Source organism: Scyliorhinus torazame, chromosome 1, assembly GCF_047496885.1.
Source record: "Scyliorhinus torazame isolate Kashiwa2021f chromosome 1, sScyTor2.1, whole genome shotgun sequence".
Taxonomy (NCBI): Eukaryota; Metazoa; Chordata; class Chondrichthyes; order Carcharhiniformes; family Scyliorhinidae; genus Scyliorhinus; species Scyliorhinus torazame.
In genome coordinates, this window is record NC_092707.1 from 383,806,451 (window position 1) to 383,832,391 (window position 25,941).

The window sequence follows — 25,941 nt, forward strand, 5'->3', positions numbered from 1 at the left end:
GGGGGGAAAAGAGGGAAGAGATGACTTCCCAAGTTGTTAATCCTGCGACCCTGTAACTTTTCTCTCTTCCCCATGTCGTGGGGGAGGGGGGGGGAGGGAGGATGAGGAGCTGAGGGCGCCGGCCATTGGGGGCGGGGCCAAAAGGGAAGCGCGGGCTTTGTTCTCGCGCTATGGTAATCACGGCGGGAACAGGGAAGCAGGAAGGAAGGGGCCTCGCACAGTGTGAGCCGAGGTCACGGGGGGAAGCCGAGGTCAGCCAGAGTTTGCTGACTTCTGGGAGCAACATGGGGGGTGCAATTACGCTAGTTTGGGATCTAGCGGGGGAGGGGGGGGTTAACTGGGTTGCTGCTGCTGGGGAGAAGGGGGAGCTGGTATGGGGGGGGGATGGTCGGGGCGGGGGGGGCTCCGCGTGGGAACCGGGTGAGGAGCTGGATTGAAAAAGGAGATGGTTAGTCGTCAAGGGGGGGGGGGGGTAAAGAGCCCCCCAACCCGGTTGATCACGTGGAATGTGAGAGGGCTGAACGGGCCGATTAAGAGGGCACGGGTACTCGCACACCTAAAGAAACTTAAGGCAGATGTGGTTATGCTTCAGGAGACGCATATGAAGCTGATAGACCAGGTCAGACTACGCAAAGGATGGGTGGGGCAGGTGTTTCATTCGGGACTAGACGCAAAAAACAGGGGGGTGGCCATACTAGTGGGGAAGCGGGTAATGTTTGAGGCAAAGACTATAGTGGCGGATAGTGGGGGCAGATACGTGATGGTGAGTGGGAAATTGCAAGGGGAGACGGTGGTATTAGTGAACGTGTATGCCCCGAACTGGGATGATGCCAACTTTGAGGCGTATGCTAGGACGAATCCCAGACCTAGAAGTGGGGAAGTCGGTAATGGGTGGAGATTTTAATATGGGGCTGGACAGATCGAGGTCCAGGACCGGAAGGAGGCCGGCTGCAGCTAGGGTGCTTAAGGACTTTATGGAGCAGATGGGAGGAGTAGACCCCTGGAGATTTAGTAGACCTAGGAGTAAAGAGTTTTCGTTTTTCTCCTATGTCCACAAAGTTTATTCACGAATAGATTTTTTTGTTTTGGGAAGGGGACTGATCCCAAAGGTGACAGGGACGGAGTACACGGCTATAGCCATTTCGGATCATGCTCCACATTGGGTGGACCTGGAGATAGGGGAAGAAAAACAACAGCGTCCACCCTGGAGAATGGACATGGGATTATTGGCAGATGAGGGTGTGTGTTTAAGGGTGAGGGGGTGTATTGAAAGGTACTTGGAACTCAATGATAATGGGGAGGTACAGGTGGGAGTGGTCTGGGAGGCGCTGAAGGCAGTGGTTAGAGGGGAGCTGATATCTATTAGGGCACATAAAGGAAAGCAGGAGGGTAGGGAAAGGGAGCGGTTGTTGAAAGAACTTCTGAGGGTGGACAGACAATATGTGGAGGCACCGGAGGAGGGTCTGTACAGGGAAAGGCAAAGGCTACATGTAGAATTTGACTTGTTGACTACGGGTAATGCAGAGGCACAATGGAGGAAGGCACAGGGTGTACAGTACGAATACGGGGAGAAGGCGAGCAGGTTGCTGGCCCACCAACTGAGGAAAGGGGGAGCAGCGAGGGAGATTGGGGGGGGTGAGAGATGAGGAGGGAGAGATGGAGCGGAGAGAGTGAATGGATTGTTCAAGGCATTTTACGAAAGACTATATGAAGCTCAGCCCCCGGATGGGAAGGAGAGAATGATGTGCTTTCTGGATCAGCTGGAATTTCCTACGGTGGAGGAGCAGGAGAGGGTGGGACTGGGAGCACAGATTGAGACGGAGGAAGTGGTGAAAGGGATTGGGAGCATGCAGGCGGGGAAGGCCCCGGGACCAGACGGATTCCCAGTTGAATTCTATAGGAAATATATGGACTTGCTGGCCCCGCTACTGATGAGAACCTTTAATGAGGCGAGGGAAAGGGGGCAGCTGCCCCCGACTATGTCAGAGGCAACGATATCGCTCCTCCGAAAGAAGGAAAAAGACCCGCTGCAATGCGGGTCCTACAGGCCCATTTCCCTCCTGAATGTGGACGCTAAGATTCTGACCAAGGTAATGGCAATGAGGCTAGAGGATTGTGTCCCGGGGGTGGTTCATGAGGACCAAACTGGGTTTGTGAAGGGGAGACAGCTGAATACAAATGTACGGAGGCTGCTAGGGGTAATGATGATGCCCCCACCAGAGGGGGAAGCGGAGATAGTGGTGGCGATGGATGCCGAGAAAGCATTTGATAGAGTGGAGTGGGATTATTTGTGGGAGGTGCTGAGGAGATTTGGTTTTGGGGATGGGTATATCAGGTGGGTACAGTTGCTGTATAGGGCCCCGATGGCGAGCGTGGTCACGAATGGACTGGGGTCTGACTATTTTCGGCTCCATAGAGGGACGAGGCAGGGATGTCCTCTGTCCCCATTATTGTTTGCACTGGCGATTGAACCCCTGGCCATAGCATTGAGGGGTTCCAGGAAGTGGAGGGGAGTACTCAGGGGGGGGAGAAGAACACCGGGTATCTCTGTATGCGGATGATTTGTTGCTATATGTGGTGGACCCGGCGGAGGGGATGCCAGAGATAATGCGGATACTTGGGGAGTTTGGGGATTTTTCAGGGTATAAACTGAACATGGGGAAAAGTGAGTTGTTTGTGGTGCATCCAGGGGAGCAGAGCAGAGAGATAGAGGATTTACCGTTGAGGAAGGTAACAAGGGACTTCCGGTACTTGGGGATCCAGATAGCCAAGAATTGGGGTACATTACACAGGCTTAATTTAACGCGGTTGGTGGAACAGATGGAGGAGGACTTTAAGAGATGGGACATGGTGTCCCTGTCATTGGCAGGTAGGGTGCAGGCGGTTAAAATGGTGGTCCTCCCGAGATTCCTTTTTGTGTTTCAGTGCCTCCCGGTGGTGATCACGAAGGCTTTTTTCAAAAGAATCGAGAAGAGTATTATGAGTTTTGTGTGGGCTGGGAAGACCCCGAGAGTGAGGAGGGGATACTTGCAGCGTAGTAGGGACAGGGGGGGGGGGCTGGCACTACCGAGCCTAAGTGAGTACTACTGGGCCGCCAATGTTTCAATGGTGTATAAGTGGATGGGAGAAGGGGAGGGAGCGGCGTGGAAGAGATTGGAGAGGGCGTCCTGCAGGGGGACTAGCCTACAAGCAATGGTGACGGCACCGTTGCCGTTCTCACCAAAGAAATACACCATAAGCCCGGTGGTGGTGGCTACATTGAAAATTTGGGGGCAGTGGAGACGGCATAGGGGAAGGACGGGAGCTTCGGTGCGGTCCCCGATAAGAAACAATCATAGGTTCGTTCCAGGGAGAATGGATGGGGGATTTGGAGCATGGCAAAGAGCTGGGGTAGTACAACTGAGAGATCTGTTTGTAGATGGGACGTTTGCGAGTCTGGGAGCGCTGATGGAAAAATATGGGTTGCCCCAAGGGAATGCATTTCGGTACATGCAATTGAGGGCTTTTGCGAGGCAACAGGTGAGGGAATTCCCGCAGCTCCCGACGCAGGAGGTGCAGGATAGAGTGATCTCAGAGACATGGGTGGGGGATGGTAAGGTGTCGGACATATACAGGGAAATGAGGGACGAGGGGGAGATCATGGTAGATGAGCTGAAAGGGAAATGGGAAGAAGAATTGGGGGAGGAGATTGAGGAGGGGCTGTGGGCTGATGCCCTACGTAAGGTAAACTCATCGTCCTCGTGTGCCAGGCTAAGCCTGATACAATTTAAGGTGTTACACAGGGCGCATATGACTGGAGCACGGCTTAGTAAATTTTTGGGGGTAGAGGATAGGTGTGCGAGATGCTCGAGAAGCCCAGCGAATCACACCCACATGTTCTGGTCATGCCCGGCACTACAGGGGTTCTGGGTGGGGGTGGCAAAGGTGCTTTCGAAGGTGGTGGGGGTCCGGGTCGAACCAAGCTGGGGGTTGGCTATATTTGGGATTGCAGAAGAGCCGGGAGTGCAGGAGGCGAGAGAGGCTGATGTTTTGGCCTTTGCGTCCCTAGTAGCCCAGCGCAGGATATTGTTAATGTGGAAGGACGACAAACCCCCGGGTGTGGAGACCTGGAGAAACGACATGGCAGGGTTTATAAAGTTAGAACGGATTAAGTTCGTGTTAAGGGGTTCGGCTCAGGGGTTCGCCAGGCGGTGGCAGCCGTTCGTCGATTACCTCACAGAAAGATAGAGGGAATGGAAAAGAAGTAGACAACAGCAGCAACCGGGGGGGGGGGGAGGAATCGAACGGACTCTCAGAGATGTTATTGCATATGTATAATATGTATAGGTAGTTATAGGTAATTGTATGTTGGATTGTATTTTTGGAGAGTATTTATTTTGGACAAGGCAGTTGCCATTGTTTTGTTTTTGTTTATATATTATTTATTTACTTGTTTAAAACTGGCCACTGTTATTTATATTGCTTTATTGTTGTTTGAAAGAAACACTACGTACTGTTATGTTTGGCCAAAATTCTTGAATAAAATATATATTTTTTTAAAAATATGACAAATAGATACCATCGCACACGCTACACTGTGACACAGCACAGTAGCATAGTGGTTAGCACAATTGCTTCACAGCTCCAGGGTCCCAGATTCGATTCCCGGCTTGGTGCGTGGGTTTCCTCCGGGTGCTCCGGTTTCCTCCCACCGCCCAAAGATGTGCAGGTTGGGTGGATTGGCCACGCTAAATTGCCCTTCGTGTCCAAAAAGGTTAGATTGGGCTACTGGATTACGGGGATAGGGTGGAGGAGTGGGCTTGGGTGGGGTGCCCTTTCCAAGGGCCAGTGAAGACTCGATGGGCCGAACGGCCTCTTTCTGCACTATAAATTCTATGATTATAGAGTGTGCAGTCTGTTATGATTACAGCACATGTTATTGCTGTTTCCTAATTATCCTCTTTCACTCTTTTTTGCCATCCATTTTCTCCATTTTAACACCTTCCCGTCCGCTCCTGGAAGTTTTGAGGCAATGCAGGGCAGCAGGGCAGTTTCACAGCCGCCATTGGCCCCCCAGTACCTCGCTCCATGTTTCAGCCCCGTGAGTCAGCAGCAGAGCACCTTGCACTGTGATTTTACAGCAAAGACCCAATGAAAAGAGGCCGACTCTGGGACCGCCATCCAATTGGGGGGGGGGGGGCCGGTTGTGGAGGCAGGAGGGCAGGTCGGCACATTGAGACTGCAAGGCCGGCCGCCCAACAGCCTTCGATGTGTGTGCAGTGAGAGTGGTGCTGGTGTGCGCGCTGCACCAGAGGGTGGACACAGGAGAAGAGGGACATGGCTGGGGGCAACAGCCCCCCCCCCCCCCCTCCCCCCACCTGAGGGCAGTCGATTTGCCACCTTAAGGCGGCAGATTTGAATTATTTGTGCTGACCCTCCAACCCCATCCACTCTGCCTGTTACCTGGCGAGCTGCAGCACAATGGGTGGTCCTTTGCAACCCCGGTAAAACCTCACCCACACTGCAAGGTCGCTGATGAGCCATCAACGGTGGTTTATCGTCACCACGGTGAGGCTGCTACTGGGAAAAGCGGGAGCCGGCAGTAACGTACCAGGAAACTGCTGCAGACCCTTTCTCCGTCACGTTCTAGGACCCCCCCCCCCCCCCTCCCCCCCCCCAACCGTCCATCCATGTAAGTCCACGGCAAGTTTGACCACAGAGGCCATCGTAGCCACGCTCCCATCCTGACAGCCCACCACCGCTGCCCAAGAGGGTGGCTTCATAAGCCACCAGGAGCAACAACACCAGTCTGTTTTCGCCCACCTAACCCAAAGGCTGCTCACGTAGCACACATGGGGAGTAGTGACTCTTGCTAGAAGCATGTTCTTCCTGAATAAACCAGGCGCTGGAAGGGGAGGGGGAAGCCGGAGGGAAATCTACACTCCGGCAAGGAACCAGCAGATGCAGGAGAGGGTTAATAAATGAGGATGACGTTTTAACAATGTTTAAAGAGGCGTTGTGATCAATGACGTCTTGAAAATTGTTCCTTCTAAAGCATCTGCCTGAGTTCACCGTGTGGTAATGTTAATGTGGGTAATAATTCGCAAAGCACTGTTGGGTTTATTTATCTTGTGAGAAAGCGTGTGGAATTCAGTAACATCTGAGAGGATTCCAGAATCCTGGCCTGCTCAATAAACCAGTAATGCAATGCCCTTTATCACTCTTTGTCAGCAGTTCCCAGGAGATGGGGCTGTGGAAAGACACAATCCATTGTACAACGATGAACTTTGTAAATCGTGAGTCAGCAGCTATTTCTGAGATTAAAGCAGGCGTCCTCATGATACTCGGCATCTCCACCTTTTACACTTCTGTTGCTCAACAGATAAAAGACTTATTAATTTCATAAATCTGTCATTCCCGAGACATCTGCCAGAATGTTCAACTTGGGCGGGACTGTATAATTGGCGATAGCAGATTGTACACTCTGTCTGATTTCCCTTAACATTAAGGTGTACAAATTGACCGTATCTCATCCTATCGACAGATTGTTATATTCATTTCTCCCTCATGTACTTAATTGGCTTCCCCTTATGCCTCAGCTACTCCATGAGGTAACACGTTCTACAATCTCTGGGTAAAGGAGTTTCTCCTGAACCCCCTATTGGGTTTTTTGGTGATTGTTTCTATTGATGGCTCCTGACTGGTCTTCCACACAATTTATTTTTAAAAATATTTTATTTCAAACACGCAGTTACATTGACAAACATTGATCAACTTGCAACAGGTTACAAACAGTTTGAAAAAAATGTCCCCTGTTTTGCCCCCTCCTCCTACCCTTTGGCGACAAAAATTTCTTTAAACAAAGATAGAAAGAACTTCCATCTCACAAAGAACCCTTCTTCCGACTCCCTGGGTGTATATTTAACTTTAACTTCAAGAATTTGACCAGATCTCCCAACCATGCCGAAACCCCTGATGGCACAGCCGATCTCCAATTCTATAGGATTTGTCGCTTTGCAATCGGCAAGATGAAGGCCACCATATCAGCTCCCCTCCAAGGGTGGCACAGTAGCACAGTGGTTAGCACTGTTGCTTCACAGCGCCAGGGACCTGGGGTGGGATTCTCCCCAACTGGCGGGGCGGGGGTGTCCCGGCGCCGAGGAGTGGCGTGAACCACTCTGGCGTCGGGCCATCCCAAAGGTTCGGAATCCTCCACACCTTCAGGGGCTAGGCCCGCCCCGGAGTGGTTTGCATCCTGCCAGCCGGCGGGGAAGGAGCTTGGCGCCACGCCAACCGGCGCCAAAGGGCCTCCACCAGCCGGCGAGAGTTGGCGCATGCGCGGGAGCGCAAGCGTGTGCTGGCGTCATCTCCGCGCATATGCAGAGGGCTTCGTTTCCGCACCGGCAATGAAGACTGCTACAGCCGCCGGTGCAGAAGAATAGAGTGCCCCCACGGCACAGGCTCGCCCGTGGATCGGTGGGCCCCGATTGCGGGCCAGGCCACCGTGGGGGCACCTCCCGGGGCCAGATCCCCCCCCCCACCCCCCCAAGAACCCCAGAGGCCGCCCACTCCGCCAGGTCCTGCCGGTAAGGACCTACTCCAATTTACGCCGGCGGGACTGGCAAAAAAAACGGGTGGCCACTCGGCCCATCGCGGGCTGGAGAATCGCCGGGTGGGGGCGCTGCCGGCGAGGCGCGATTCCCGCCTCCACCTAATTCCCCGCGCTGGAGAATTTGGCAGCCGGAGGGGGCGGGATTCACGCCGCCCCCCCCCGGCGATTCTCCGACCCGACAGGGGGTTGGAGCATCCCGCCCCTGGGTTCGATTCCCAGCTTGGGTCACTGTCTGTGCAGAGTCTGCACGTTCTCCCCGTGGCTGCGTAGGTTTCCTCCGGGTGCTCCAGTTTCCTCCCACAACTCCCGAAAGACTTGCTTGTTCGGTGGATTGGACATTCTGAATTCTCCCTCAGTGTACCCAAACAGGGTATGCCAGAGTATGGCAACTGGGGGATTTTCACAGTAACTTCATTACAGTGTTAATGTAAGCCTACTTGTGACACTAATAAAAATTATGAACAACAGCTCCGGCAACTCTGAAACCCCACAAAGAGCCACGAAAGGACATGGTGCCAGCTTGCCCCCCACTATCCCCAATAAGTGTTGGCGGGGGCATCAGTGGTTTTAGTAAACGTATACGTGCCCAATTGGGACAATGCAGACTTTGTGAAGAATGTGCTGCGTCCATCCCGGATTTACACTGTCGTAAATTGATAATCGGAGGAGATTTTAACTGTAGACCCAGGGGTGGATAGGTCCAATCCCAAATCAATAGCTCGATCGAGGATGGCAAGATAGTTTGGGGTATTTATGGAGCAGATGGGGGGGGGGGGGGGGAATCTCTGAGGTTCAGGCACCCGGGAGAGAGAGAGTTTTCCTTCTTCTCTCATATACACAAGGCACGCTCCCGCATTAATCTCTTTGTAGTGGGGAAGTCCGTGTTGTTGGGATTAGTGGAGAATGGAGTATGCAGGAATTGTAATCTCGGACCATGCGCCTCACTGTGTAGATATAAGGTTTGACTCGGGTCGGCCCCAAAGGCCAGAGTGGAGGTCGGACTCGGGAATCCTGGCGGAGAAGGAGATCTGTGCGAAAATGACCTGGGTGATTGAGGACTATGTGGACCTTAACCAAAATGGGGAGGTTTCTGTCTCTACTTTTTGCGAGGCTCTGAAGGCAGTGATTCGGGGGTAGATGATCTCCTGGAAGGCCCATAGGGATAAACTGGAGAGAATAGAAAGGCATTGGTTCATGGGTGCTACCATAGCAGTAAATCGACGGTATGCGGTGACCCCAACTAAGGAGTTATTGGGGAAGCGGAAGGAGCTTCAGGAGGGTTTTGACCTTCTGGCGACTTGGAAGGCGGTAGGACAGCTTTGTCATGCGAGGGGGGTCCAATATGAATATGGGGGGAAAGCTAGTCGATTCCTCGCCCAACAGCTCAGTCGGCAGACTGGCAGGGCTGCAGGAGATAATGAAGGGGCAAGGTTGATGAAATCGGGGAAAGCACCGGGGCCAGATAAATTTACGGTAGAGTTCTGTAAACAGATTTTGCCAGAACGAGTGCCCCAACTCCTACAATGAATCAACGGCATGGGAGGAATTGCTGGTCACGCTTGCACAGGCCTCTATTTCTTTGATACCAAAAAAAGGATAAAGACACGACAGAGTGTGGGTCTTGTAGACCCATCTCCCTGCTAAATACGGATGTGTCCAAGGTACTAGCAAGACCTTTAGCAGGGTGTGTGCCGGAGGTGGTTTCAGAGGAGAAGACTGGGTTTGTTAAGGGGGAGGCAGCTGGCCAGTAATAATAGGCGGTTGTTAAATATTGTAATGCCTCCGTCAAGGGGGGGATAACCGGAGATTATTATATCAATGGATGCAGGGAAGGCCTTCGACCGAGTAGATTGGAGATACCTGTTTGAGACCCTGAGGAGGTTTGGGTTTGGACCTTCGTTTATAGCATGGATACGGTTTTTATATGCCGCACCCACAGTGAGTGTGAGAACAAATGGGATGGACTTGGGGTATTTTAGGTTGCATGGGAGAACACGCAGGGATGTCCGTTGTTAATCGTGCTGGCGATTGAACCCTTGCCATTGCATTGAGGGAGTCCAGAGTCTGGAAGGGGATTGTTAGGGGAGGCAGGGAGCATAGAATATCGCTCTATGCCGCTGACGAATGTGATATAAAATAGTTAGGTTAAATATATTAGTTACAGTAATGCAGATGTAGGCCGGTCTAATTCTAGGGAGTTCACAGACAAAGGACTTCAGAGAGCATGGCAAGGAAGGGGGGGAGGGGTGTCTGGTAGAGGAGGAGATAGGGATGCTGGGTAACAAGAGGCCAGGGGAAGGAATGAGAAGTGAGCAAATTAGGATGTATGGCCAGGTCAGGAGGGGGGTATAGGATGACCTATGGGAATCGTTTGTGAAATTTGATGCCATTTGAATGTATTTGTAGAGATTCCTTTGTCTCCAATAGCACTCGATTCTGAAGACCCAGGAGGCTGCTTGTGTTCTGGGTTTTTGTGAAGCGAGTCAGACTTGCAAGTTGGGTAAAAATAAATAATACTATGCCTACAGATCCATCTCGAGTTTTATTGAGGCCAGACTGACGGGTAAAGAATTCAACATTTGTCACCGCGACCTACTGTTTTATATATCAGACTCGCTGGAGCCCATGGACAAGATAATGGAATCTGAAGAGGTGGAATTTCCTGCCATTGTCCCTGGCGGGAAGGATACAGACGGTTAAGAGGGCTGTACTACTGAGATTCTTATTCGTCTTTCAAACCCTTCCAATATTCCTCCCGAAAGCATTCTTTCGCTGGCTGGTCAGGTTAATTTCAGAGTTTCTGTGGGCAGGTAAAACTCCCAAAGACGGCAAAAGGCTTGTCACTCCCAAACCCTATCACTACCACTGGACGGCAAATATAGAGATGGTGAGTTGTTGGTGGGAGGAAGAGGAATCAGAGCGGGCTCGGGTAGAGGAGGCCTCCTGTGTGGGGTCATGTTTGAGGGCCTTGGCGACGGCCCCACTCCCGTTCTCTCCAGGCAGATGTACTAGGAATCCCGTGGACTCCCACACAAATGGTAGCATTTTCTCCATATCTATTCTGTCTAACCCCTTCAGAATCCTAATGACCTCTGACAAGCCATGTCTTTTTCAGAATAAAGAGCCCCAGGTTTTTAAATCTTCCTTGTTGTAATATTGGCCTTGTAAATCTTTTTGTGCACCTCAGTGTCTCCATAGCCTTTTATTGTCATATAGAAATTGGAACAGAATAGGTGGGATCTGTACAAATTTAATATAACCTCTCTGCTTTTGAATGCTATAGTCCGCAGGAAAACAGTTGAGAAGCAGAACGGTAAATTTAAAATATATATCGTGGTTATGTCAGTATTGAGCAGAAGTCTTGTGGCCCAGAGGTAGGGGCACTAGAAGGTCTGGGTTCTAATCCCATTGCAGGGACTTGATGGACGTGGAAGGTGAGCTGATAATGTGGCCAAACGGGTTGAATATCAGTCTGTGAGTCCTTCCAATAAGAGTGGGAGTTTTCTGGTCTCACACACCTCAGAAGGCAATGGCATTATCATGGATCAATCCACTGGAGATCCATGGTTACCAAAAAGAGGACATGATACCTGAAGAAGGAGATAGTCAGTATGGAGCATGTATCACTTCTGCCCTGGGCTGGGCTGTTAAATGTTCTCTCCTTGCTGTCCTTTGTGTCACCCCCCCACTTACTGACAATCTATTCTTTCCCCCCCCTACAGAGAACCTCCGTGTTAACGCGATAGGAGGAGATTATCCCCGGTACAATGAAGACTCCGCTATGCACTCTGTGGCGTGGGTGGCACTGCCCATTGTGATTGCTCTCATTCTAGTCATAGCTCTGCTGCTGGTCAACCAGAAGAAGCAGTGGATCCCGGTGCCCTGTTACAGAACTCCTACAAAGGTACAGTATCCTTGACAAATTCACCAATGCAAGCATGCTCTTAAATCTGCATTGATTAAAGTGGGTGGGGGAGATTGTTTCCACAGTGTGACATATGATCTGTGGAATAAATCTCATAAATATCTACTCTTCCAGCACATGGTACAGTTTGTTGTAGAGTTTCAGAATGTTCAGTCACTTCATTAACAAGTATGGAGTTAAATCCTCGTCTCAGAAATGATGACCATCAAGCTGCCAGATTGCCATTTAACCCATATGGTTCGCTCATGCCCTTCAGGGAGTAGAATCTGCCATCCTTTCCCAGTCTGGCCTGTATGCGATTCTAGACGCACAACAATGTGGTTGACCCTTAACTATCCTCCAACAACCGATCACTCCGTTCGTATTACATGGCTGCATGCAATTTGGGATGGGCAATAAAGGCTGGCCCTGCCAATCCGGCTTACACCCCAAGAACGAAGGGCAGCACGGTAGCATTGTGGATAGCACAATTGCTTCACAGCTCCAGGGTCCCAGGTTCGATTCCGGCTTGGGTCACTGTCTGTGCGGAGTCTGCACATTCTCCCCGTGTGTGCGTGGGTTTCCTCCGGGTGCTCCGGTTTCCTCCCACAGTCCAAAGATGTGCAGGTTAGGTGGATTGGCCATGATAAATTGCCCTTAGTGTCCAAAATTGCCCTTAGAGTTGGGTGGGGTTGCTGGGTTATGGGGATAGGGTGGAGGTGTTGACCTTGGGTAGGGTGCTCTTTCCAAGAGCCGGTGCAGACTCGATGGGCCGAATAGCCTCCTTCTGCACTGTAAATTCTATGAAATTCTATGAAAAAAGAATGAGTGCATGCATTGACATCAGGCGAGCATGGATCTGGGCTCAGCTATGATGTCAATGGTAAGCTGACACTCGGTGTGAGAGCTCAAAGCTGAAAAACAGGCAGGTATTTTGGAGGCTGACTTGTCACCTTGAAACTGTAAGCCAGCAAGGGAAGCGTGCACCTTTAGATGAGGGAGAGGCCACTGGAGATCTCTGGCCAGTGAGAATATCGCAATACACCAGCCTGTGTTGCCACATTCCAGGTTGAGCCTTCAGCCAGCTGGGCTGGTCATCAGCAGATTAAATCTGAAAATGCCAACTCCTGAGTAAGGCGATTTGCAAAAGAAGCAAACGTGATGTGAGAAAAAAACGTTTCCACCCAGCGAGTGGTTCAGGTCTGGAAGGCACGGCCTGGAAGCGTGGTGGAGGCACGTTCAATCGAAGCATTCGAGTGGGCACCAGATGAGTATTTGAATCGAAACAATGATGTGCAGGGGTACGGGGGAAAGGCACGGGACTGGTGGCACTAAGTCAATGTTCATTTGGAGAGCTGTTGCAAGCACAATGGGCCAAATGTGCTGTAACATTTCAGTGATTCAGTGTAGATTGGTGCAATAGACCAAATCCCAATCAGTAATATGCTATGGTGTGATTTGAAAACTTATCGGAAATGGAAAGGTCTTTTGGTGCAGTGGTAGCATCTACCTCTGGGCCTGAAGCTCCGGGGTCATGTCCCACATCAAGCCCTGATGGCCACAGAAAGTACATTCGTAGCATGGCCAGATCTTTCCAATACATCTGATGGCAGGTGGTCAGGATCGGGAGAGTTTCCTGGTCAGCTGTGCTGCAGAAGACGATGGCAGACCACTGCAGTACTTTGCCCAACATAATGACTGACCAATCCAATAGAGATCCACGGTCGCCAACATCCTCCAAAATCATGGCACCTTGAGGAGGATTGTAAATGTCACCATTCAAAATTGCAATAGACTAAAAAGATCTCTGTCCCATCTCAAGTAATTGTGTGTTTTTCCCAACATTTAATTTGAAAAGAACTTGCATACCAATTTGTTTATTTCCCCTTTAACATCTCACTTGTCGATTTTCGTTAATGAAATATTTACACCTTAAACAGAAAACACGTGGATTTTAGAATAATTGACTGGGAAGTGTTACTGAGCGAGGGAGCTGAATTTAACACATGAGGTTAGTTGCTGAATCACTCCAGGTTAATTACTGCGACTTTCCTGTTGTTAATTCAGCTCCATAGCTCCTCCATGCAAATTACCTGCTTGGCAACTTAGACATAGGAGCAGAATTAGGCCACTCGGCCCATCGAGTCTGAACTTGCTGTTTAAGGAAAGCTAATAGTTATCTGGGGAGAAAGGAGGGGTGTATGGAAATTATAGTTTAGAACTTCTGCAGGCAAATTCTGGCTGACACTTTAGTGCAGCACTGAGAGAGTGCCACACCGTCGGAGCTGTCTTTCAGATTAGACGTTAAACTGAGGCCCCATCTTCTGCTCGGTTGGATGTAAAAGATCCCCTGGCCCTATTTCAAAGAGAAACAGGGGAGTCACCCCTAGTGACCTGGCCAATACTTAGCCCTCTATCATCAGCACTATAAACAAATTATCGGGCCATTATCATATTGCTATTTTAGGGATCTTACTGTGCACAAATTGACTACTGTTTCCTACATTACGGTGGTGTCTACACTTCAAAATACTTCACCTGCTGCAAAGCGATTTGAGTTGACCAATGGTTGTGAAAGGCTCTATATCAATGCAAGTCCTTTATTTCATCAATCCAATGGCATATGACCAGCTGTCAATCTGACACCGCCTTAAGTTAAAAACAGCCCTGTGTAAACATAGCCGCCAAGGACGGACTCAGACTCCCCATGCTACTTACAGCCTTTAATGGTCCTAATTGCTGACTTGGCCATTGGTAAATGTACTGCCCGTCACGAACCCGACCAGCAAGAAGGTCCCAGGTTCAAATCCTGGGCAGGGTTGCATTACCTGATCTCAGACAGATTGGCCATGCATTAGCTTCACACAGGTTTGCTTGATTTAGTAGCACTGTTACCTGTGAGTCAGAAAGCCACTCTGGCTTCTGGAAAGTTGGATTGCACCCAAAGGGAATCTGAGACTTGTGAAGGAAGAGATAGCAGTTAATAACAAACAAAAACTAAAATGAATGGTACCTCTGAGCATTTTGGAAATTAGAAGTAATCAGATGGGTAATTGTACGGTTCACTGAGTCCGGGGGGGGGGGTGGGGGGTGTAGCATCTTGGGCGGGATTCTCCAAGCCCGTGGAGGGGGGGGTGGTAGAATCTTGAGTGGGATTCTCCAAGCCCGGGTCGGAGAATCGGCGGGGACGCGAGAAATTCCCACCACGCCGCTCCGACTCTGGAATGCGATTCTCCGCATAAAGAGGCCCCCGCAGCGAATCTCCGTGCTCGACCTGGCCTGGAGGTCTCCGCCATGTTGCGCGGCGCCGGTGCAGAGAAGGCAACCATGCACCGGAGCAGACAGCCGGCGCGCGCATGCGTGGTCCCGTGCAGGGGCGCCAGTGCAGCGCAGAGCACTCGGCGCCATGCTGGCCCCCTGAAGACCGCTGAATTGCTGGGCCAGGAGGCACGTTGACGCCGGCATACACCACTCCGGTGGTTACGCCGCCGTCAACACTTGGCCGGTATTTCGGAGAATCCCGGCCCTTATTTCGTTCCCACCAGCATTTTGTACTCAAAGCATCCCTCTTCTGTCCCAACTGCCCACTAAGGTTCTACCCACTACTGCACAATCACAGAATCCTGCTCACTACTGAGCTCAACTTCAAACCCTGTGTTGCACCTACCACCCAAATTGCTTATTCCTATTACCGCAATGTTGGCTGTCTGTGGTGCTAACCTACCCTCCACCACATCTAAATTCCTTATCCACACTTGCATTACATCAAGACACAACATACCCGACACCCACCTCGCAAATTTCATGAAATGAAATGAAATGAAATGAAAATCGCTTATTGTCAAGAGTAGGCTTCAATGAAGTTACTGTGAAAAGCCCCTAGTCGCCACATTCCGGCGCCTGTTCGGGGAGGCTGGTACGGGAATTGAACCGTGCTGCTGGCCTGCCTTGGTCTGCTGTAAAAGCCAGCGATTTAGCCCAGTGAGCTAAACCAGCCCCTTCATGAGACCTACCTGACAGGAACACCAAATTCCCCACACTAAGGGAAGGATTCGCCATTTGGGGTCAGGATATCAGGGTCAAATGTAGGTCCTGACCCCACACCAACAGGAACAGTCACTCGACAGTGACTTCTGCAGGGTTAGCCAATCCGTGGCTGGATGGCGGGCAGGCCCTTGTTGTTGGACTGCCAGTAGGAGGCTCTGTCAGCCTCTAGTCAATGGCCTTAATTGGCCTTTCGATTGAGTTAACAAGCTGCTTGCCCCTTGCCGGTGGGTAGCCGTTCCAGACTCAATCCAATTTTAAGAAAATGGCTGGGAACCTGGCCTACAGTGATGAACTGACACACCAGCCGGCCAATTAAGCGCCTTCCCATCGTTGTTCCTGCCCCCATATTGGCAACAAAATCCTGCCCTAAATCTCTCGTCCACATCGCCTCTATCTGGTTGTTTCCCAATGGCTCACTGTAGTATCTTGCAGCACATAAGGAGGCCATTGGGTCCATTGTGTTACACAAATTAGGCACGCTCCCCCTCCCGCTCTAAAAAAAGGTATGTATTAAAGGGAGCGGTGGTGTCAGGTTTTGACGTGAACGAGTTGTTCCTTATAGGATGATAAAAGTACAGTAAGAAGTCTTACAACACCAGGTTAAAGTCCAACAGGTTTGTTTCGAATCACTAGCTTTTGGAGCGCTGCTCCTTCCTCAGGTGAATGAAGAAGGAAGGAGCTGTGCTCCGAAAGCTAGTGATTCGAAACAAACCTGTTGGACTTTAACCTGGTGTTGTAAGACTTCTTACTGTGCTCACCCCCAGTCCAACGCCGGCATCTCCACATCATGGACAATAAAAGTGATGAGAATATATGTAAAACGTTCTGCGTCTGGTGTCATTATGTGGGCCATCTTATTTCAATCATAACAGTCATGTTTTTTGCAGCTACAGAGCAATCTCAATCAGAAAAGACAAACACCAGTCATTAACTGGCTGTAGAAATTGTCTGCAAGGAAACTGAATATCAGGCACTATGGCATAGCAGACAGCTGATCAGATACAATAGTCCCTCTCTTTTCTGCCCAAGACAGATCTCTGGCTCCAGTTTTACTTTGGTTTTGCCTCTTGGCTCAGGACTTCAGGCCTGCAGTCACACTAAGCTTCAAACTTGCCAAATACATTCATAAACCGAGTCAGACAATGTGATTGTGGTACTGGAATACCAATCACAGTACCATAGGTGGTTAGCACTGTTGCTTCGCAGCTCCAGGGTCCCAGGTTCGATTCCCGGCTTGGCTCACTGTCCGTGCAGAGTCTGCACGTTCTCCCCGTATCTGCGGGGGTTTCCTCTGGGATCTCCAGTTTCCTCCCACAAGTCCCGAAAGACGTGCTTGTTAGGTGAGTTGGACATTCTGAATTCTCCTTCCGTGTACCCGAACAGGTGCCGGAATGTAGCGACTAGGAGATTTTCACAGTAACTTCATTGCAGTGTTAATGTAAGCCTACTTGTGACAATAAAGATTATTATTATATTATTATCTACTGCTTCATCCCTGATCGCTCGATTCCTTTTTAAAGAAACCTGCCAGTCGAAACCCTGTAAATCAAGTTTCCTTCCTGCCTCTCCCTGTACCAGGTACGCCAATGAGTCAAAAAGATCTAAAATTCAATGTGTAGCATGAGCTCAGTTAGTGGATCTTAAAATGGGCCACTGGCTGTGTTCCTGGAGTAGGGAGGCCAAAACACCAATCAGGGTGCATGTTCCTGTCACAATCCCACAGCCCTACTAGGCAGTATCTGCATCTGTGTGTGGAGGTCAGGCGGGGGTCAGATTTAAAATGACGGTGATGCCCGATAGCGCGATAGCCATGTGGACACAGAGATCAGGGGCGGGATTCTCCCCTACACGGCGGGGTGGGGGGTCCCGGCGGGATGGAGTGGCTGGCACGCCTCCGGCCGGCGGGAAAGACGCCAGCCGGGGCCGAAAGGACTTCGCCGGCCGGCGGAAGTCCGCGCATGCGCGGGAGCGTCAGCAGCTGCTGACGTCATCCCCGCGCATACGCGGGGGGGTGTCTCTTCCGCATCGGCCACGGTGAAGGCTGTGGACGAGGCGCAGGGAAAAGAGTGCCCCCACGGCACAGGCCCGCCTGCGGATCGGTGGGCCCCGATCGTGGGCCAGGCCACCGTGGGGGCACCCCCCGGGGCCAGATCGACCCAGGACCCCGGAGCCCGCCCGCGCCGCCTGGTCCCGCCGGTAAGAGAGGTGGTTTGATTCCCGCCGGCGGGACTGGCATTCCAGCAGTGGGACATTCCAGCAGCGGGACTTCGGCCCATTGTGGGCTGGAGAATTGCAGGGGGTGGGGGGGGTGCTCGCCGACCAGCGCGGTGCGATTCCCGCCCCTGCCGAATATACGGTGCCGGAGAACTTGGCAACCGGCGGTGGCGGGATTCACGCCAGCCCCCGGCGATTCTCCGACCCGGTGGGGCGTCGGAGAATCCCGCCCCAGTATTTTAACATATTCGGCCCCCAGAGGTCAAGATGCCCTACTCCACAAGGTACGTGTGACATTGCCAATCAGGTCCACTGCCCAGATGCAAGCCTGAAGGTTTGCCTTCCCATCAGGTGGGAACAGGTTGGTGAAGGCAGCAGGGCATGGTTGGTACTTCACTGGCAGGGGGCGGGGGCAATTCCAGGACTAGTGATCCTGGGGGGGGGACATATCAGAGGCCCGGGTGGGGAGAGACTCACAGGGAAGGTCAAAGTGTGTCAGCCGATCGCGGGGTGACCCAAGCAGGCATTCTTGGCTCCTGGGTCTTGCACCCCTCGCCTTTGAGTACTCGGCCCTCCGCTATTTAAAAGAAAATGGAATAACAATAGGGACCGTTGCCTCAACATAATATTTAAGTTGCCCACCTACCTCCTTGGTACAGATTGGTCACCAGTCCCCTTTGTCACCTCAGTTAAAGGTGGAGGTGGGCACGATAGAGGCGGGATTCTGATTTTAAAGATTTTAACCACCTGCACTCGATATCCCGTGAGTGTTGTTGATCCTCACATACAGGGAAAGGAAGTGAGTGACTGGCCTTTGGGTGTTTGCGGAACCATACCCCGGCACCTTAAGGAGAGGATCGGAGCAGGAAGGAAGAAGTAGTTGTGGACAAAAGGTGACCAAGAGAAAATTCTAAGCTGAAGAAAATGGGTGTGCTCAATAATATTTATGAGGGACGAGTAAAGACTCCAACTCACCCTTATTTATCCTGCTTTGCTTTAACAGCCCTCGTGCCTGAACAACCAGCTGGTGTATGTGGACTGTAAGAAAGGAACCATGGTTCAGGTGGACAGTTCCCAGAGGATGCTGAGAATGGCGGACCCAGACCCAGACTCCAGACACAGCGGTTTCTACAGCATGCCAAACACGAAGCAAAACAACTTACAAGTGGACAGCTTCTATCAGACGGTGTGAAACACCTCTCTATGCAGAAAGACTTTTTCTTTACCCGCTACAAAAAAAAACACAAAAAAAAATCACAAAAAAAAAACAGCTACAATTGTGCACTTGCTTAATGGACTGTATTGGGTTTGTGAATTCATGTACAGCTCTGAGACTAACGGGATGGGCTCCGTTTCACTCCTACCGTGTGCCAGAGAGAAAACAAATATCATTCCCACTTTTCCTTGTGATATTTGACCAAGTGTTTTCCAGAACACTTTCGCACCAAAGTTACTATGGTTTTTCTGCATGTGATAAATAAGCTGTAGAGAGGAGAAGGACGTTGTGCAGAAGGAGAGTCCTTTCAGGTTGACTACCAAATTTTTCCAAGTTTGCAGACTCTTTTTAGGTTTTCTCACTCTCTGTACCCATTAATGACAAAGCCTAACCCGCTGAAAACTAGAGAGAAAGAGCCCTTGGCATGAACGTCCTAGAGCGTGCCACAAGTACAAACTGTATAAGAGAGTCAACATTGTTCCCAGGCCTACCATAGAGACAACGTTTTCTGTACACATGGAAACTTAAGATAATACGGATTCTTTTTGTTGCTGTTGTTGTTTATAAGAGCATGGCAGATGTTAAGGGTGCGTTGACTTGAGGCCATCTTAAAAGTGTACTGTGTGCTGCTTTTAATGGCCAGTTGCTTGGCAAGGACAGCACAAGGCTGCGGCCTAAACTTCCTTTTTTTTTTTTTTGTATGATATTAGCACTGGATCATGTAAAGATACTACCAGAGATGAGGACAACCACAGCAGGCTTTCCCGCAAAAGCCACCAGCCTCTCTGGTGGGTTCCTAAGAGATTCGGAAGGTGGAAAATAGAAGAAACTTTGTTGGACAAAGTTCCTGCTTGATACTGAAAAGAGAAACACAAAAGACTGGGTTTTGTACTTAACTGGTATGCAGACTAGAGACTGCTTCCGTGGTAGGAAGCTTCGTAATTATATATTACTCAAGCACCTTTTTTGAAGCTCAGAAAAAGGAGATTATGCTTTGTGAAACATTAGCATTATAGGAATATTTATGTTAATATATATTATGCTGAAACAAAAGTATTTGTACATATATATAATTTTCTATGTTTTCCTGTTTAATGTATTTATATCCTAGAGAGATTTTATCCAGTTTTAAAAAAAATTAGCTTAACAGGCATTCCATTTTAGTGCTTGATGGCTCGTAGGACTCGCAAACGGAAAGAGCATCTCATTTTACCTAAGATTTTGTGCCTTTTTGCTGACGGCTTCAGCATTGCTCTCACTACTTCTGATTTCAGCCTTCAAAGGGCTTTAAAGATCGCAAAATGGGTCTCACAGTTATCCATAATACAGTACCAACGTTCGTCAATCTTGAACTTCTTTTTCCATAAAAGTCCAGCTAGTATGTTGTTGATTAACTTGTACAGCTTATTGTGTGAGTCTGTTGCTTGATTCCTGTCGCAATTTAACCATGAGGATATTGTGCACTGGGCAGCATTTCTTTTTTTTTTTTTGTTCCCTGTTATAAAACTGCGTGCTTTGTATTTGTTTGTCTTTTTCTTCCTTCCTGCGGAAGGTTTGACAGGCAGTTTTCCTCTTCCAGGTCCCATTGGAATGCACCAAGCTCTCCGTACCACACACAAAAAAAAAAGCCTTCCCCAAGGCTGAGTGAATAAATGCGCAGACTGGTGTGGGGCTCGGCTCACTGGACTGGGGGGGCCCCAGACTCTGTGCCCAGGCCACGCTTGAAGTAGCCCCTCTCAGAGAGGGCAGTGGCAAGGAAGCCGCACTTGGCTGCAATGTCCACCCAGACTTGGGAGCGAATGATTCAGCCAGTATTTCCCGCCTCTGATCACTGGAAAGTGGAAGTTGAGGCGAGGACGGGATCAGGCTCCGCTGTGATGTTGCTTGGTCACTTAGTTGGCTGGTCCTCATTATCTATGCACACGTGAAGAATGCCCACTTCAGCAATGCAAACACCATCCATAGTACAATGACCTTGTAAGAAGAGCTTCAGGAAAGGAGGGATGAACGAAAATTGCAATAAAGCTGAATGGAATTGATCAGATTTCCCACAGTTATGAGATCTGCACCGAATGACTCCACATCCTCCGTGATTTCAACCTCCATCTTAACTCCTTTTGCTGTCTCGTCTGAGTTCACTGCCTCCCTAAATCTCTCGCTCCCTATTAACTCTCTTATTCATACTCATTGCTTTTAGCTGCCATCTCGCATAGACGCTCTATTTCCATCATCTTTGAGTCACAGACAATGCCGTCCTTAATCACTGTCGTTGTAGCTCTTCACCACTCACATTCCCCTTCCCAATCCCGTTTTATTTTGCCCCTGGTAAAATCTCAAACCCCTGCACCCAATTGTTGAGCCTTTGGGCCTCAGTTTCTTGCTGTAAATCACTCCCTCACCTCTACTTTTGATCTAATCTCTCCAGTAAAATCTCCCTCCCTCCCAACCTGCTCCTTCCCCTGATGTAGACTCTATCATCACTTCCCTCAGGTCCAAGGGGTGCAGACGTAGACATGCTTGACACTCAAATTGGGTTAACCATTAATCACTAAATCTGACTGAACCACACAAAATACAGTCAGGCCCTTGTTTTTTTTTTTTTTTGCTGTCAAAACTGATCACAACTCCAGGATTGCCCTAAAATCCAAAGGGAACTTCAGATTATTTTCTCCACCAGCTTTTGTTTCCTTAAACCACTCCATCCTCCATTCTAACAAGTACATGGAGCTCATGGACTTGGTCACTAACATTGAGTCCATTAATGTAGTTGTGCCTCGTGCATGCTCTTTCCCGTGCTCACCAATCTGAGGATACCACCCACATCCCCGCCCTTACCCTCAACTCCTATCGTCTAGTTTCTCTCCTGACACTCTTCATGACATCTCTGGGCTCATCTGGACCACAAGATCTACCTCCTGCTCTCTCAATACAATTGCCACTAAGCAGCTAGTTCCCCCAACCTCCCTTCCTGACTCTCAGGCTAGCTAAGATTGTAAACGGTTCCCTCGCCTCAGGAATTACCATCCACATTTGTTGCACCAGCACCCCTTTTGTCAAGAGCACATCCGTCACCCCTCCGTCCTTGCAAACTACCACCCCACCTCGAACCTCCCTTTCCTCTCTGAAGTCAGCTTCCTCCAGTTCCATGTTGCAACCTCTCCAATCAGATTTTGTGTTCTTCCAACGCTGACCTTTTACACATTGCGCACCCCTCCCCTGTCCTTTAGCCCTTCAATTGGTAGCCGTGCCTTCAGTCATGTGGGCCTAAAACTCTGGGATTCGCTCCCCAAACCATCCCAACTCTCTCTCCTTTAACATGCTCCTGAAAACCTACCTCTTTGACCAAGCTTTTAGTCAGCCATCCTAACATGTTGATTCGGTGATTCTTCTTTGATTCGGTGTCAGCTTTTCTATGATCACATTCATGTGAAGCGCCTTAGGCGGAGGCCTGTAAGCAAGTTAAAGGCACTATATAAATGCAGGTTGTTGTCGCCTGGGGGAACATGATTTTTTTTTTCTCCAGTGCAAGATGTATTATGGGTAATTGTGAAGAGCTGCAGATGACATTGAAGGCACCGCAAACACGCACTGAGGGAGAGAGACAAAATAAATGACATGCTTCCTGTTACTGAAGAGTTACTAACAAAAGGACTACTGGAATGTTGGCATTGATAAGCTGCCCTTTTTTTTGTAGTATGCCTATTAGTGGTTATAACTTACTAAATGTATTAAAAAAAAGACAGGTCTTGGCACTTTTTGTACTAATTACCCCTTTTTTGTGTGTAATACCTTTTTAAAGTGCTTTCACGAAAGAATCCATTACCCAGTTTGCTTTAATGTGAAAACATTTGTACTTTTGTTTCGTAGTGAAGTTCTCAAGTATTGTTGTAGATACTTGGGATCAGAGCTTGCTGAACTTGAAGCTGAAAAAAAAAGAATCTAATTTATTGTTTGACCTAATTTATTAATCTGAAGATTAATCAAAAGTTAGAACATTGCAAGATGTGCGGTTTTTTTTTTTTGCGGTATTTGTACGGGAGGAAAAGAAAGGTGATCTGGTTTAATTAAGGGTCGAGATTTTTTTTTCCTGTCTGCGTTTGTCATTTTCCCCACCAAACGATGATTATCTCTCCAATCTCATCTTCCCTGATGTCTCCCCCCTCCCCTTCCCAACCCTCCCCACTTACATACCGGAATGGAATTCTTCCTGTATGGTCAAGACCAATTTTGTCATTCCCAACCAAAATGAGTTGCGTTGAGAAATGTTTTTAACAGGTATTATTCACTGCTTGTTTTTTTTTTTGTGTGACTGTGGTTGAATTCTGGAGAAGACAAAAAAAAACTTTAACAGGATGGGGTAAGATGTTTTTTTTTAAATATTAGAGGGGGAAAAAGATTGCTGTCCACTACGTACTGTGTCCATTACACTCTTGTACTTTGGTTACTGTTGTGCTGATGTAAAATAATGCAGATTATTTCTAAAATAGATGCGTATGTGGCACTTGGAGTGCACTGCAATTCCGCAGTTTGCTTGTTTACTTTTTTTTTTAAATGTAAGGCATTTTCTTGTAAATTTGCTCTTGGCAGCACAATAAACAACTTTAAACCCACTCCTCCTGTCTCTATGGTAGTGATCCCAAGCCAGCCTGGATTTGAAGCATGCCTACCTCCCCCAAGGCACGCCGAGGTCCCTGAGCAGAGGTTTGCATTTGGTCAATTATCAAATCGTCTTGGGCTCGTCCGACTTTGAACCAGACAGCTCTTCCAGGTGCGAGGTCCAGGGACGGAGCGAAGTGTCTTCTTCCTTCTGTCCCCAGATGAACCAACGTCGCTTCCGCCGAAATTGAAATCAAAAAATGCTGGAAACACTCAGCAACTCTGGCCGTACCTGTGGCGAGTGAAGCAGAGTTAATGGTTCGGGTGCACGACCGTTCATCAGAACTCTCAGTAAGTAATCATGGTCGACCATTTGGGATCCACGTCGGATAAGTTGGAGCCGGATACATTTCCGCTGGAAGGAGACGTGGCACCGAGAGCGAGGTTTGGTCGCTGCCCAATCAAACTCGAGAAGGGAAACAGAAAGCGAGTGGGTAAGAAAAGACAAATGGGAATCCTGTCAGAGCAAAGCCCCTTCAAGGTGGACGTTCCCGGAAGGAAAGTGGCGGCGAATTAAGGGCACAGACCTCAAAACGTCAACCCTGCTTCTCTCTCTACAGATTCTGCCAGACCTGCTGAATTTTCCCAACATTTTCTGCTTTTATTTCAGATTTCCAACATCTGCGGTATTTTACTTTCCCCATCTGCCCAGTTCAGGTAAGCAGTGAAGATCAAAAGAGAATTGCCACACCCCTGCACAGTGCTCCCATTTCAACCACAAACACACTAAATGGCCCGAAAATCCGATAGCATCACACTTGTTTTGGATATATTTGTTAAAAAACAGGCACCTAAAAACCTCTAACAAGGGCAGCACGGTAGCACAAGTGGATAGCACTGTGGCTTCACAGCACCAGGGTCCCAGGTTCGCTGGGTCACTGTCTGTGCGGAGTTTGCACGTTCTCCCCGTGTCTGCGTGGGTTTCCTCCGGGTGCTCCAGTTTCCTCCCACAGTCCAAAGATGTGCAGGTTAGGTGGATTGGCCATGATAACTTGCCCTGAGTGACCAAAAAAACGGTTAGGAGGGGTTCTTGGGTTTCGGGGATAGGATGGAAGTGTGGGCTTAAGTGGGTCGGTGCAGACTCGATGGGCCGAATGGCCTCCTGCACTGTATGTTCTATGTAAGGGCTCTGCCATAAGTGGCCAGGGGGACCAGAAGAATTAGAAAGCTCATTAAAATGCCATCGGACCTTTCTGTGCACCCGAGCTGTTCCAGCGCCTGACTCATCACATCATAAACTTCCTCAGCAACTTTTGGTGCTCAGTACGGGCCCTTCAGCAGCACAACATAAAGAGTTAACCCTGACATGCAGGTTGATTGCCGGTTTCATCTTTTAGGTTACTAGTGAACCGCTGACTTTTATTTGTTAAAACAATGTTCTGGCTCCTCAACCGAATTTCTAACTTGCGCTCAAAAGGGCTGGACAGATTTTGTCTCCCTTCGAAAGAATTTTGCTGCAGTAAGGGATGGTCTGGTAGACCCACCCTTGGAGCTGGAGGATGAAGAGGAACAGCCAAGAAGGGGAAGGAGGAGTGGGACTTGTGCAGGAGTGCATGACCAAAGCCGGTCAGGAGGCAGCACTGTGCTGAGGAGGGGTACATGAGGCCCCGGCACAAAGGAGGCTATCATTGAGCACTGATACCTTTTGCTGTCATCCCATGAGCCTTGAGCAGTGGACAGCACTGCCTGCAGCTGTGTAAAGGCCACCGTGACCCATATTATGGCATGATGTCGTTTCAGATGACTTCAGGGACATCCCAGTTCACCATTGATTCTGGGAGGTCAGGAAGGATCTGTATACCAGGAGCAACATCTTTGACTGAAAGCGAGCAATAGGCTTAGCCCATGTTGCAGGCATCTCTGGGCTACAGGGTGCCTTAGACTGTACCACATTACCTTTCATGCTCCATAACACCAGCCTGGCATCTCTCTAAATAAAAATAATCTAGACGGCACAGTGATTAGCTCTGCTGTCTCGCAGTGCCAGTGACCTGGGTTCAATTGCGGCCTTGCGTGACTGTCTGTGGAGTTTGCCCGCTCTTCCCGTGTCTGCGTGGGTTTCTTTCAGATGCTCTCGTTTCCTCCCACAGTCCAAAGGTTAGGTGGATTAGCCATGCTAAATTGCCCCTTAGTGTCCAGGGTTGTGCGGGTAACACTGAGTTACAGGGTTGCAAGGATAGGGCGGGGTTAGGGTGCTCTGAAAGCGTCGGTGCAGACTCGATGGGCCGAATGGCCCCCTTCTGCACTGAAGGGATTCTATGATTCTACTCCACACCCTCCGCCTCCAGCTTGTCCGCAGATATGTCCTGGTTT

General features: G+C 49.6%; 1 protein-coding gene across 2 annotated transcripts in view; it reads left to right on the forward strand.

Annotated features, from left to right (window-relative positions):
* The window catches only part of crim1 (cysteine rich transmembrane BMP regulator 1 (chordin-like)), a 294,476-nt gene extending 270,894 nt beyond the window's left edge, over positions 1-23,582 (forward strand). For both annotated transcript variants that reach the window (XM_072512397.1, XM_072512408.1), the window contains 3 exons: positions 11,314-11,495; positions 18,760-18,942; positions 19,683-23,582. In XM_072512397.1, coding sequence (XP_072368498.1) covers positions 11,314-11,495; positions 18,760-18,942; positions 19,683-19,697 — 380 coding nt within the window. In that variant the 3' untranslated portion in view covers positions 19,698-23,582. The remainder of the gene's footprint in view (positions 1-11,313; positions 11,496-18,759; positions 18,943-19,682) is intronic.
* Positions 23,583-25,941: the final 2,359 nt, after the last annotated feature.